Below are 14,833 nucleotides of genomic sequence, written 5' to 3' on the forward strand. Positions count from 1 at the left end.
GGACAAATGTCATCATCGCCGCAAACAAACGCTGCTCCACCTGTTCGGCAGCTAAAGGAAAACGAGCGCTTGCACAAAAAAAAAAAAAAAAAAAAAAAACAGAAAGACGAGTAAAAATAACCGTGTTCCCCCTCGACTTGAGTCAAAATAAACTGCAGCGAGTCGAAGGCTGGCAGCGGCATCATGCGAGCTTCTCAATATCTGTCATGAACACCAGCGTGTGCACAGACATGTGAGCGTTCCCGTTCAGCCACCGGGCATTCTCGGTTCATTCGTAGGCTGCACCGTTGGGGAGCGTGAGCGGCGCTGGCAAGACCGCTCCAAACAGGAGAAAAAGATGGCTTCTTTCATCTGACTCCTTCAGTGTTTGATATATTTAATCACTCCATTGGCTCGGCACCTTGTTTGTCTCTCGCAGATGGTTATTTTTGACTGTACGTGCAGCTGGGAGTGGAGGAGGGCTGGCCGACTGCGACAACATCCTCCGCTCGCTCAGCACTAATAATCCCAGGCCTGGTAACAGGGTGGCAAAGAGGAACAGAGGTAAAAGAGGAAGAACGTCGCAGCAGTTCCCATACTCAAAACGCCTCCAACAGACACCACTTATTGTTCTTTTAAAGCCACAAACAATGCAGCCTACATTTCTGAGAAATGATATTCCATCACAGTTCACATTGCCTTTGCAAAAGTTACACTTCATCACATTTCCAGTGTATTTCCCTTAGAATTTATAACCTACATAAAGTAGTGAATAATTGTGGAAGAGAAAGGACAACAATGCATTATTTCATGTTTGTATTTACCTAATTAGTAAACAGAGTTCACCTGTGTGTAATTTAATCTCAGCATAAAACCAGATGTTATGTGAAGCCCTCAGAGGTTTGTTGGCAAACATCAGCGAACACACAGCGTCATAAAGCAGGGTCAGGTTAGGAAACAATTTCCCACGCTTTGAACGTCTCACAGAGCACGGTTCAATCCATCATCTGAAAAATAAAAAAAAGAGACTGGCACAAAAACAAAGCTGCCATGGAATGGCTCTCCACCCAAACCAAACCAACAACCGTGGGTCGAGGCATCACGGCATCTCCGGAGGAGCTGCAGGAATTCACAGCTTAGGTGGAGAATCTGCTGTTTTGAGTTGAATAAAATTGGAGTTTATGAGGGAGGGACCAAAATAAAACCAATGTGGATGGAGTCAGACGCAGAGCAGCCGCATTTTTACCGGGATTCTCTTCGGAAACTTGATTGAACTGAATTTTATTTAGGGGTGTCAAAGTAAACCAGTGGTGTCCAAACTTTTTTGTGACCTGGGCCAAAATTGCCAAGTCAAAATGTTTGGAGGCCTAAAATTTTTTGAAAAACTAAAGAAATAAGACACATTTTATTGTGATGTTTTCTTGTTAGCATGCTGAAAAAAATTAAACTTAGTGTTCAAAATATTGATAAGAATAGGGTGGTTGGAGATTTGTAGGAAATGGGTTTCTGCAAATCTTTGTGGATCAAAACATTGTGGATCAAAACACAAAAAATATACAATACGTAAATATTTTGGAGATCAACTGTTTTCTATTTTCTTGGCCTGGGAAATGATTTTTTTTGCCTATTTCTTGCAGTTAAAACAGGATTCAGGTCACTCTTTCTGAAAACACTTTCAAGACTTAGCAGAGTTCAACAACTTGATAAAAACATTTGGGTATAGAGTCTGCTTTCAAGTAAAAGTCCTACTTATTATCAAATTTAAAAAATAAGACCAAGGTGTGGATATTAAAAAGTAAACATGTGTTTTGCTCCTCATGTTTAAGGATTTTAACTTGCCAGTAAATAAATTCTCCACTGCATCAGTCATCCGTGCTGGCAGGTTAAATTTGAACCACTATCAAACTGCAGTTGGGAGCCACAGAAAAGAAGTCCAGGGGCCGCAAATTGGCCCAAGGGCCACACTATGGGCATCCCAGGATTAAAGGGAACTGAACTAAATTTTATCACGTATGATCTCTAAAAAACAGACTGAGGTCCGAGGCTGTAACCTGACAAAATGTGAACAAGTTCAAGGAGTACAAATCCTTTTTTTTAAACCACTTCTTCCCAACATTCAGCTATAAAGTTCCGTCTCTGTTGTGAAAAGGCCTTTCTCCCAGAAAGAAAACCTTCTGAGCAGATACCAGGAGTCACGTTACACAAGGTGACAGAAACCTGAACCTGAGAGCCTTTGGTCGGAGAGCTAAAGCGAGAACAAACGTCTGAATAACAGCAGAGAAAAGCAGCTCCTTGTTTAACGGCCTGGCTCTGGAACCGAGAGGAGGAATGCGGGAAGGGAAACATGTTATCCTGGCTCTCTGGTGTGAAGAGAAGCAATGAGGCCCAGCTAGGAACTATGGTTATTGAACTGGAAATGTCAACACAATGACCAGGGCCAACAGCATCGTACATTCAGGTTCCATGAGGGACAGAGAACAGGAAACCGTGCTGCCGAAAGACTCTCCCTTCACTTTAACTCCACCAGATTCAGGAGAAAAACAACGTTTCACACCTTCATTCATACATATTTGGTCCAAAATACACACCATTCACAGTGACAGTGTGTTCATTAAGTCTTAAGTCATCTTTTGTTCTGTACCTTGCTATCCTGGGGTGTGTTGAGGATGTGCACGGTGCTCGGCTTAACACCGTTGGCTTTGGTCCTCTTCAAAAGCGCAAATCTGCTTTTCCGTCTACCCCGATCTCCATTGGGCAGAGAGCCATTGTACCTGTCACAGTGGGGAGGTGGGGGTTAGGACGGGGTGGAGAAAAGGACAGCATTCACAGTTATTTTTTTCCCCCTCTGGATAAAAAGCCATTTTTTTGCAGCTCCAAAAAGATGTGTGTAATGAGATTTGCAGGCAAAATTCTTGTAATCATATAAAAAGTACACATGGAGATTTAGAAACATTTGCGTGCTTTGAATGGGAGCTTTTCCACGCATTACATCACTGGCAATCTAATACACCATATTAGTAATCTAAGCGTCACCTTGGATAATGTCTCTTATTACATAATGCACTCTGGTGATTTCACTGAGTGGGGCTGCGTAAAGTGCAGCTACAAGCAGGAACACATTTTAAAATGTGCAGACTGTGTGGCAAACTGAGCATATTTTAACAGAATTACATAGAAAGCTACTAGGGCTAAAACGATTAATTGGATCAATCATGATTAATCGATTATTGAAATAATCGGCAACTAATCTAGTAATTGATTAATTGTTTACTGGAGAATACAAACACTAAATAAAACATGACATTTTGTGAAAGAACAACACCCTCAGAGCAGTAATTAAGCTGAAGCTATACAACAAATGTATACACTGCATTGAAGATAAGAAAAAGCCTTGCTTGTCTGTAAATACGGTCTACCAGGAGCTCATGTGACAGTTTTAGGTTCACCTGGTTCAAACTGTGTAAGAAGAAAAACTTGTTAAGCATCTTTTTTCTATCCAGTTATTAATTGGCTAATCAAAAAAAGTAGTCAACAGATGATGGTAGAAGAATTTTTTTGGCTGCAGATGATTCCTTTTGCTACCAACAATCGAGCGTACACTAAAGAAATGCTGTTATTGCATTTTTAGGCAATGAAATGTTTATTTTCTTATGTAAAAAAAGGAATTAAATTATTTGTTCTTTTGCATCTTTTAATGTATGAACAATGTTGTATAAAGAAGGCTTACATGATTAAATGAAAATCTGCACAATATCCCAACTTTTTATGCGATCAATCGATTAATCGTCAGAATAATTTTAGATTTGACATGATTTGAGAGCCTTTACTCAAATCCACAAGCTCTGTGCTTCCTGATCCCTTCACACCAGATTCCAGCTTCGCCCCTTCTGTCCAGAGCAAGGCACCTCACCCAAGCTCCTCCTCATGAATGGAGGAGCCCTTTCCGGTGGGACTGATCCACTTTCTGTCCACCAGCTGGTTCCTACAGCTGGGTCACCCCATGCTTTACTCCCATCCAACACGCAGACCTTCTGCTCACACCCGCACACGTAACCACGGAGCGCTAAACAGCCACACCGTCTAGCAGAAATATTTACATCCAACGCCCCAACTTTGCATAGCAGTTCATCTGAGGGAAGAGGTTCAACCGGCCGCGCCATGATGGGACTCCTCTCGTCTTTGTTACAACATAAAGGCGACAGAACCTCCTTCGCCTCCTCCCTCAACTCCCTCCTAAGCTGGCCCACCTGTCCCGTGTCTCCATACGGCTGGCCAGGCAGGGAAACACATGGTCCCAGTCAGCACTGTGCACAAAGCTGGCCTGTAAGACAAGCCACCCACAGAGAGCCAGGAAGGCGGATTCTGTGGAAAACGTACAACTAAAGCAATTTTATGGCTTTTTTTGTTCATTTTTACTCACATTTTTTATAATGTTTGAGAGTGTGCACTTCATTCCTAATAGAACCTCTGCTTTTATAAATCTAACACATTTTTTTTCTGAGATTTGAACGAACCAATGCCATAGTATTTAGATAAAATCTTCAATCTATGACCTACAGCATAACTTCATTCACATATGTCAAACTCAATTTGGTCAAATTTATATACGTGGCCCTCAGGACTCCAGAGGGTCACACTTGAAGATATTAGTTTATAAGTCAAATCAAACCAGTTTTATTTGTATAGTGCTAAATTACATAAATTAAAAAGTTGTTATATGCCATTTAATTTTAAGAAGTACTCATTGTAGCACTATAATATTTTAACTGTTTGTTAATAAGTAGTTTTATCGATACATTCTGCTATAACCGTTCCTCTGACAGCATTCTGATGTGCCTGAAATAAAACTAGTCTGACACCCCTGATCTAATTGTTTTCATTTAAATTACAAAAGCAACAATTATTTCTACTGCAGCTAAAATTATACAGCATAGAAATGTTTGTTTGTTTGTTTGTTTTCCAACGATTTCTTATTGTTTCTAACATAACCTGAAATTGAAATATCACGAAATGTTTTCCACACACCGCTCTTTTCACATATCCTTCCGTCAGGCTGAATATCTTACATCTATTGGGCAAAGTGACTTCAAGACATGAATTCCAACTTGTTTCTTAAACTATAGCACATGTATAATTAAAGTATATGCTGCTGCTTTTAAAATTTGTGATGCATCTAAGCAAAGATGCAGAACACACAGCCCTTACCAGCTGCAACAATGTATGTTTTCACAGCAACAAGTGGGGGAGGAGCAGCACTCTGTAACAATACGCTGGGATATCATGAAAACCACAGAAATGGCAAACAACTTCAGCAGATTGAAAAGTTTTGCTTTGAAGGCCTACTGGAAACAAGCCAATGCTTGAGGTCACTCCTTCTGCCATCACTGTTCTGATTTTTGTTTCAATTTTGCAATAAAATCCAAATTTACACTAACACACATGCTGCACTGTGTGTGTTAGCTTAAAATTTGAACCCCACGATGGATGAGAGCAGTTGACAAACATCCTAGATCAACCGTAGAAACTCCCAGCCTAAATAAAGGCCTGCATTGTTCAGACGTACACTCAGCACTGGCTGGCTCCTGAATGTCTCACACTAAGCATGTATTCAGCTGACACGAAGCTTAGCATTTTCACCATGATGAATTATGCTGAAGAACATAACCTCTAAGTCTGTAATAAAAAGCTCCACAAGCTTTAAATTAATTCATCATCACGCCGTAGAACAATATCATGTCATCCGGGAGCTGCCACCGTCACATTAGCTAGGACAGGCTCTTTAAAGCGGCTCTACCAACTAATTGTGATCACGTTCCCTTTTGACCTGTGCCAGGCAGACGGCGGATTTACCTTCCAATATTTAGCAGTAGGGATTAGAAGACTGTGGCATATCGCGTATCCTCCAGGGCTGCAGTAAGGAGCCAACAGCACCTCCTACCTCTTGTGTTAATGTCAAAGTGTACCGATTACAGAACACGCAGGAGATACGGTGCTGTGAAAAGGCGTCTGCTCCCCTTATAGGTTTCTTCTGCTTTTGCCACCCTTCAATTTATCATTTAAATAAAAAAATGTAGTCTTTAAATCGTCATTTTATTTATTAATGGGAAAAAGCTAACCAAACCAACCAGGCCCCAAGTGAGTAATCACCTCGATTGGCAAAACAACAATTAACTGCTAAAAACCACATTTTTTTTAAGGACAGATTCGTTCAATCTTTTTAGGCTTGATTATGCCCTGATTTTGTAGAATCAAAAACTCACCTATACAGAACCCATTTGACAACATGAAGGAGACCTGATGTCAAGAAACTGAAGAACAGACGAGAAACAAAGTGACACCAATCGGCCTGGAAAGGGTTTCAGCGTTCCTGCTGGCTAAAAATAACACAACATGGTCGTATCACATTTACCAAAAAAAAAAAAAAAAACATCTAAACGACCCCAAAGACTTTTGGAAAATTATTCTCTGGACTGACAAGACTAAAGGGAACAAGAGAGATAAATAAATATTTTATTACCCAAACGCAGTAATATAGTATTTGTTTAATGAATTTAAACTAGGTGAAGATAAATCTATGCTAATGAGGAGTTTTGGGTAAAACGTATTTACAGACAAAGGTTTTTTCATCTTAAATACAAACCATATACATGTTGTAAAATTTTGGCTTAAATACTGCTCTGAATTGCTTTTTTTGAGTCTGCATACTCCAGCTAATGATCGATTACTAAATTAGTTGACAGTTATTTCAACAATTGATTCATCATTTGTTGATTTCAGCTCCAAAGAGAACATAAAAAATGTTCCAGCTACTGTACACTGAGTTGATCCAACAGGGTCATAGAGGGTGAAACAAAACTAAACACAAACTTTTAAAAGACAGCTTTCTTTTCTGTAATAAGTTTCTGCTGAAGGAGTAATGTATCGACAATCAGTGGAAGTCCGTAACAAAGCTAAGCTGGCTTCTTTTTTACTGAGCACTTTTTCATGGCAAAAATGTAGAAAGTTCCCTCAATGGGCCCAGTCTCCGAGCCACAATGAACAGAGGAAGCTGAGGAAAAGCAAAGACCGAGTCCTGATCAATCCGTTCTTTCATTTCCAAGATACCAGTCCAGCTCCAGCTCCCCCCTTCCTCCGTTCGCTGACCAGCACCGAGCCAATCCCACCTCAGCAGAGAGCGGCGGAGATGGCGGGCAGCCATGCAAGTAATAAGAGCCGCCGCGGCCGTGACAACAAGCCGCCGAGGGAAACTGCAGCTCAAACAAGCTTTGTGCCATGCTGACAGCTATCTCGTCTACCATCGGCTTTATCAATGGGGATGTGATGTCACGGCAGTGATTATGCACCCGTCACATCTGATTCACGTACGTGTCTTGATGTCAGGAGGGAGAACAAAAGTCCAGGCGTCAAACACACCACACGCTCAGCCCTGGGTGATAACCAGTCAGCGCTGCTTTTTGTCCTTTACAATAAGCAGGATGGCTGTTGAATGGGCAGCTGGAGGCGAAGGACAAAGCCGCCCACTCTACTCCCCAGTCTATAACTTTGCTGCTATTCGCTTCAAGTGCTGTAAATGTGAGATTCGAACAGCATAAACTACGAGAACTGTTAATAATTCATGTCAAACTTTGAGGAGAGTAAAAATACTGACCAAAGTCTAATCACTGACAACGCAAAGCATGACAGAGTATTGGACATGTTGCAACTTGATTATCCAGAATGATGTTTAGAGTTTTCTTCTTAAAAAAAAAAAAAAGTAAAAAAATAAAAATAAAAAATGATTACGCACAGTTCTTGCTTTGTAATACTGGTAATTTTCCACAAATCTGGATTGACGTTTGAAGGATTCAATAGTTCTGAAACAAGATGCAGCTAATACTGAAATATTAGCTTTCTTAATCATTAACATTAAGGTTAATGATTAAGGAAGTATTCCGCTGCAAGAAGTCTCAAACTGAGATTCCTACTTCTCTAGTTCAAGGTATTTCACCTTTGTTATGAATAAGTTGCAGCTTTACTTTTGTCCATCATGGACAAATTCTCCTTGTTTTGAACGTAAAGAGAAGATTTTCCAATTGTACTTTTGCACAATAATGTACAAAAAAGCATAAAAAACAACATACAAAGATAGACAACACCACACAGATCAGGCTTTCATGCACTTTTTCAGGGAACTGGTACTTCAGGGTAAAAACTAAACTTCCTCTACAGCTAAAACCCAGCTCAAAATAACAACACAGACTTTTGTTTCTCCCTTATTTCACATGATGTTAGTTTATTTTGTGATATTTACATTGGAGCTAATAATAAACCTGAGATACGTGTAAATTAAAAAAGAAAAATATGTAAAATTATTTTAATGTTTTTATTGAAAAGAGGGAGACGGCATTTATTTCCACTGCTGCTGTGTTGCTTAATACCAGAAAAGAAATCCAGTCACTTTTGGACTTTTGGAGTCCAAAAGTTGACTCAGAAAGTCCTTGAAATGGTCTCATTTAAATGACCATTTTTGATAAATGAGAGATGAAATTCTACAGGCTTTCTTGACAATGCCTTTTATTGTAAACTGCCTGACTTAAGTCAAATGTTTTGGAAATTCTCACACAAACAATAGTTTGCTGTAACTTTGGTCCATTCCCCCCAACCAAACTGATTCTGCTGAGTCAGGTTTGTAGCACAAAACTTTTCAGCTCGGCCCACAGACTCTCCGTAAGCCATGTTGTAACTAACTTAGAGGGATCCATATTGTCACTATCCATTTAGAAGACTTTTTTGTGGGGAAGGTTTAACTTCCTGGATGATGTCTTGAGATGTTACTTCAACATTTCCACAAAATGTTCTTTCCACGTGATGCCATCTATATTTTCACCAGTTGCACCAGTTCCTCCTGCAGCAAAACTCCCACACAACATGATGCTCCTACCTCCTGTGTGGCTCATACACACAGTTCTCAGATGACAGATGAACATTGCACCTTCAGCCATCTGGAAATCATACCCAAAGTTCACAATGTTTTTTTCTGATATGTTGTCTTTTGAGTTTCCCATTAAATTACGCAAGAGAGTGGTGAGTTTTAAGGCCTTTCTTTATCCACAAATTTTCCCCCGTTTATGTCCAATGTTGGGACATAAACATTGGAAGTTTTTAAAGTCATATCAGTTGGTAAGTACCTATAGTGTGTGTGTAAACTTCTGGATATGACGCAAACTGAACCATTCTCCCCTATCATTCTGGCATTTAGCAAATAGAAATGGTTTAGTTAATCCTAGCACATCGAAAATCGATCTTCAGACATCTGCAAAGGTCTGAAAGTCACCCACTGTCTCCATCTGTTCTGCCATGGAAGATTATTGTTTCACAGGTATTGTTTGATGTTTCTCATGATAAGATTGGAACATTGAATGTGTATTGTGACCTTATAACACCTGAGTCATTAGTAAAACAAATCAGTATCAGCCAAAACTGAAAACAGAAGGCCAGAATTTTTAAAGTTGATCGTCCAGAAAACTGCAATCGCTGCAGGAATCCCTGTACTAACACTTTCCCACTTTTTAATGACTTTGTGGATGTTCAATCACGCCCCTAGGGATGGGAGTCCGAGGATCCACAAAGTGAAGATGGTACATAGATTTTGACCACAGGAATGCAATGCAAACTCTAACATACCCCCTGGCTTTGTTTTTAAAGAATTAGATGACTTGTGTCCTATTAGTGATGACATATGCACAGTAACTTCCTGTCCTCTGTCTTGCACAATGTGGCTTAAGAATTTCACAATGAAGATCAAGTTGTACTGCTTACTTTCATCATTCTCAACTTGATCCTGTCAGGAGTTAAGCTTCCAAGGCTGTTCTGATATTAGTGCCTATTTGTGTGGTGATATAATTCAACTAAACAATGCCTTGGGGAGTAATTATTAATCCTTCCAGCAGGGACAGACAATGGTGCGTGTTAGAACAAAAGTTGTGCAGGGTTGGGGTTGTGGCAGCCGAAAAGGAAGCAGCCGGGGGGCCTGGGGGTGGGGACCACCACGACTTCCGAATTCCTGAAGCCCCGTGAATCCAACTTCCAAGGCAGGGAGGAGCGCTCCGGCTGGGGCTGCTGGGAAGCAGGAGGTGTACCTATAGTTGTCCTGAACGTGTTTATTATCTGGTCAGGCTTTAGTTTCTATACCCTACTGGTTATCAGGGGGCGAGACATCATCATCATCAACATCAACATCATCATCATCATCAACAACAACAACTGGACCGCATATCTGACTGCGCACGTGTCTGCTTTGAGGAGTAACGTGAGCTCGTAAATTTCTAAACTAAGCCCAACGGCCTCCCGAGTTAAATCCGACCGACACCGTAAATAAATGAAAAACACACACATTCCTGCTAATTCAGAGTCAGCTTATAGCGGCTCGGCAGAGCGAGGTAGAGGAACATCCGGGGAAACTTTTAAGACACTAAACACTCGCTCTCTTGTTCGTCCTGAACTAGTAAATTTAAAAATAAATATGCCATAATCTTACCCCAGCACCACCAACTCCCCGTACTTCACCGGGTCTTTGGACGGAGCGCAGTGCTCCTCCTGGCTTGACGAAAACATGAGGCTTGACTGTGTTAGCTCCACAGTAATAACAGTGTCTCACAAGATTAACAGATTCCCTTTAAGAGAGGAGAACAAAAAAAGACACCAAGTCCCCTCACTACATCTTATGACTCTGACATCATCCGTGTATCTCTATCCGATTAAATCCAGTTGTCTGTTTGTAGGGGGGGGGGGAAAGGAAAATAAACTGCTCTGTAACTTCCTGGGCTAACCACAGCAGAGCGTAACTTACTTGGCGGTTGAATCCGCTCTACAGCAGATACAAAAACAGCGAAGAGCAGGGCCGGACTGTACCATTCACTTCTGCTTTACTTTCTGTAGGGGGGGACGCCTCGGCAGCTCTGCTTCTTCCTACGGTGAGTCTGCGCAGATGTGACTGTGATTTATTATTTAAAGACACAGACATTCACACCTACTGATGTTATTTTCATGGATTTAATATTGTGGGGATAAAGTGATCAAAGCGTGGGTTTAGTTTTCCATTTGAACCACCGTACGCCGTCCATGGGTGGCACCATCTGTTATGTAAACAAAGACTACAATCTGGGAATTCTTAAAGGGGCCCCATGAAGAAATATATTTGTTTCAACAAATTAATTTCTATCTGATGATTCAGATCAGGTCGTCATTTTTTAAATATTTGTGGGAACTGATACTTCAAAAAATTTGATACCAAACCTCCAAAAACATCAAGCTCCTCCCTTGTAATTCTTGAGTTTAGCACAAACCAACAATCTAATAATCTATATTTTTTATATTTGCTTATTGGGAGTGAAAATGAGAGAACACGAATAATTTGATTTAACAGTTGTAGCACAAATAAATTTAAAGCAGTGTTTTTAACTGTATGCCAGTAATATTTGTTTGATTGTAGCCTAGTTCAAATCTAAATGTTTAATATTTGTTTCATTCGCAAATTATAAACAATCATCTGTTGTCATTTGGCTCAGTAACTGAAACAGCCCTCGAAGAGGTGGGGAAAGTACAAAAAAATTAGTAGCACTACTTCAACATATTTTACTCAATTAAAATAAATAGAATCCCACCAAGAAATTACTCATGTAAGGTTTAAAAAAGGTTTTTTATTTTTAAAAATGATGCAATCAGACAGACTAAAATATAAAAACCAGATGATAGACAGATATATTTATATATATCATTTTATTTCCCCCTTCTTGTATAAAAAAATATTTAAAATGTAATCATTGAAAGCAAAGTGAAACTTAGGTTAAATTCCTAGATTTTGTACAAAACTTGGCAAGTAAAGCTAATTCAGTTTTTTTTTTTTTTTTTTATCCCAGTAGCATAAATAGGTTTTTATATTCAACAAAGGGGTTTTCTAATTTTAACTCCTAATATTATTTCAGATGCACACTTTATGATTAATAGATAGTCTCACAAAAGTATCTTAAGCACGATCTATATTCATATTTAGTATAAATATAGATAATGATTATGGGGCAGCAGTGGTGGGAAACACTTGGTGAAAATAATCCCCCCTGGTTTGTTTTCTTGGGGGATGAAAAGATGGTGAAATCAGATTTCCTCATTTTGTTTGTGATTCCTTTGAGCTCTCTAAAACCTCTCTTTCCATAATCAGGGATTTATGGCAGTTTTGCTGAAGCATGTGATTGATTGTGCAACCAAACACAATGCCTTCATACCCATTGAACCTGTTCACACTTTCTCATGATGTAAGCACAAACTTATATGTTTTATTTAGATTTTGTGTGACAAACCAGCAATAAATTGTGCATAATTGGGAAGTAAGAAAAATTGCTTATATTGCTTATATTCACCTCAATCTTATTTTAATACCTCTAACTCTAAGAGGTATGTTAGTAAACAATCACATGAAGGCCAAGCAACACATCAGGCAGGTCATGATGGAGTTGTGGAGAAGTTTAAATCGGGTTTCTAAAGCTTCTTACATCTCACAGACCACGGCTCAGTCAGTCATATGAAAATTTTAAAAAAAGCTAAGTAAGAAATCAACAGACAGGGCAGGGTGAGCTTTAATGAGATCTAAACTTTATAGCCTACAATGGGCAAAGTGGCAGGAAACTAGCATCACCATGAACACACAAACCCCATGGTGTGAAGAGGCTTTTCTTCAGAAAGGACCTGGAAACTAGAGGAAAACCTCATTGAAAATGCAAAAGACTTGAGGCTGGGGTGGAAGTTCAAATCCCAACAGGGGAATGGCCCTAACCCTTCACACAAAGAAAGCTACAAAGGAATGTTTTACATCCAAACATATGTTTGTGTTTCACTGGTCCAAAGTCAAAATTGTGACTTTTTGTGCAGGAGAATTAGTAAAAACTTTAGATGTGCAGACAAACAACAAGAGACCTGCAGCTGTGAAAGCTGGTTTTGCAACATGACAAAATGGGAAAAGCTTTCAAGGGAGGGGTGTAAATATGTTTAAGAGGAGGCGTTAAATCAAGTCAAGTTTATTTGAGTAGCAAATTTCAGCAACAAGGCAGTTCAAGGTTCTTTACATGATCAAAACATCACACAGTAACCAATTATGAAACAAGCAGCAGACATTACATTTTGTCAAATGCCATCATCAGACTCATCAAGAATAACCGTCATTAAATATACATCAAATATTTAATCAACGTTCCAGTTAAAGCCAACGCCAAACAGGTGGATCTACAGCTTCGATTCAAAGGAACTCAGTGTTTCAGCTGTTTTGCAGTTTTCTGGAAGTTTGTTCCTGATCACAAGAGCATAAAAACTGAATGATGCTTTTCCGTGTTTGGTTCTGGTTACTGGTAAAGCTGAAATGCAAAACCTGAGATCTGGAAGGGTGATAAAACAACAGGTCTTCACCGTATTTTGTTGCTAAGATTTATAAACTAACAAAAGTATTTTTAAAGTCTATTCTCCGAGCTACAGGGAGCCCGAGTAAGGACTTTAGTATGATGTGCTCTATTTTGCTAACTTTAGAGGAAACATGTTAAACCACTACTCAGCCGCATGCCTGGAAATGTTATTTTCACATCTGATATCACTGATTGGTTTACTGGCATACACATTTCTTCGGAGGCTGACTCACTGACGCTTCGCTGAACCTACAACTTAAGACTGACGTCACATGTCCAGTTGTTCCCTCGCCTTTCTGGTGAACGCTCCACTTCCCCACCTTTCTCTGGCGGTCCCGTCAACACGTTATTGCCTCAGTCTTGTTTTCACAGGAACATCCATGGCTGAAGGTGCTCACCCACTGCCTGGGGCCTCTTTGGTGCCCCCCTCTAATTATGGCCCTCTGTTTGAACTGGTGTTCAGTTTCAAAGCGCAATAACACTTCACGCAAAAACAAAAAGGCAGCGATGGGGGTCACCGGGGTGCGTGAAGGTATTTCCATTCCCACCCTCGTGCACTATTGGATATCCATGTATAGGAAAAAGAGCTGAAATATCTCATTTTGAAGTTTTTCTTGCTGATTACCACCACAGATGTCTTGGTTTCTTCTTCACAAACACGAAGTTGAGTTAGGCCTGTAACTAAAGGGCTCAGGGTAACCCCCTAAAGGAGTGGGTATAATGAATGTTTACTGCTTTTTTGTGCCACTGCCTCTTTCCGCTGTGCTTTTCATTCACTGGGCATTGTCTTTGTAAAAGAGCACTGCAGGTTTTGTTTCTACCTCTGTTTGACTCGCATAAACACACACACACACACACACACACACAGAAGATTTGGGGGTGGGTGGGGATCAAAGGCTCTCCGGCACATACCACACTGATGGAGAGCAGATGCAGGGAGTGGGCCGCTTTGCTGAAGCTGCGCTGGCGTAGCGTGAGTATAAATCTAAGTTTAGGAGGAGGAGTCCAATGTTACCAGGCAAGAAGCATGCAGAGCTGAGTTGCACAATAGAGTCTGTGAGCAATGACAACAGACTGGTAAAGTCCCTGTTAACATCTGAACTGTTCTTAGTGAGGATTTGCTCAACCATGTATGATATCCAACAGACTCATCATGTGACTATTCTACATTTTTGAGTCAAGGTATGACAAATATGTATGTTGTAAGAGCGGAATGCTTTAACTTTCCTCCTTTATTAACCCCAGTTTTATCATATTTTCCTCTTAATGGACAGTATGCTTAGATTAATCTACCTCAAAGTAATGTTTCGGCAACTTGAATCTCCAGCCAGTGAAAGGCATTTTCCTCTGTAATGAAGATGTTGTGGGCACACGCTGCGTCGCATGGTTTCGATCAAAGCAACAGCCAGTTCTCCACTCAGCTGACT

General features: G+C 40.2%; 1 protein-coding gene across 1 annotated transcript in view; it reads right to left on the bottom strand.

Annotated features, from left to right (window-relative positions):
* Positions 1 to 10,656, bottom strand: part of peli2 (pellino E3 ubiquitin protein ligase family member 2) — a 25,994-nt gene extending 15,338 nt beyond the window's left edge. The window contains exons 1-2 of the mRNA XM_015034171.1: positions 10,496 to 10,656; positions 2,621 to 2,750 (exon numbers count right to left, since the gene is read on the bottom strand). Of these exons, the coding sequence (XP_014889657.1) occupies positions 2,621 to 2,750; positions 10,496 to 10,572 (207 nt within the window). The 5' untranslated portion in view covers positions 10,573 to 10,656. The remainder of the gene's footprint in view (positions 1 to 2,620; positions 2,751 to 10,495) is intronic.
* Positions 10,657 to 14,833: the final 4,177 nt, after the last annotated feature.

The sequence above is a fragment of the Poecilia latipinna genome, unplaced genomic scaffold (assembly GCF_001443285.1).
Source record: "Poecilia latipinna isolate Pla-1442-1.1 unplaced genomic scaffold, P_latipinna-1.0 Scaffold290, whole genome shotgun sequence".
Taxonomy (NCBI): Eukaryota; Metazoa; Chordata; class Actinopteri; order Cyprinodontiformes; family Poeciliidae; genus Poecilia; species Poecilia latipinna.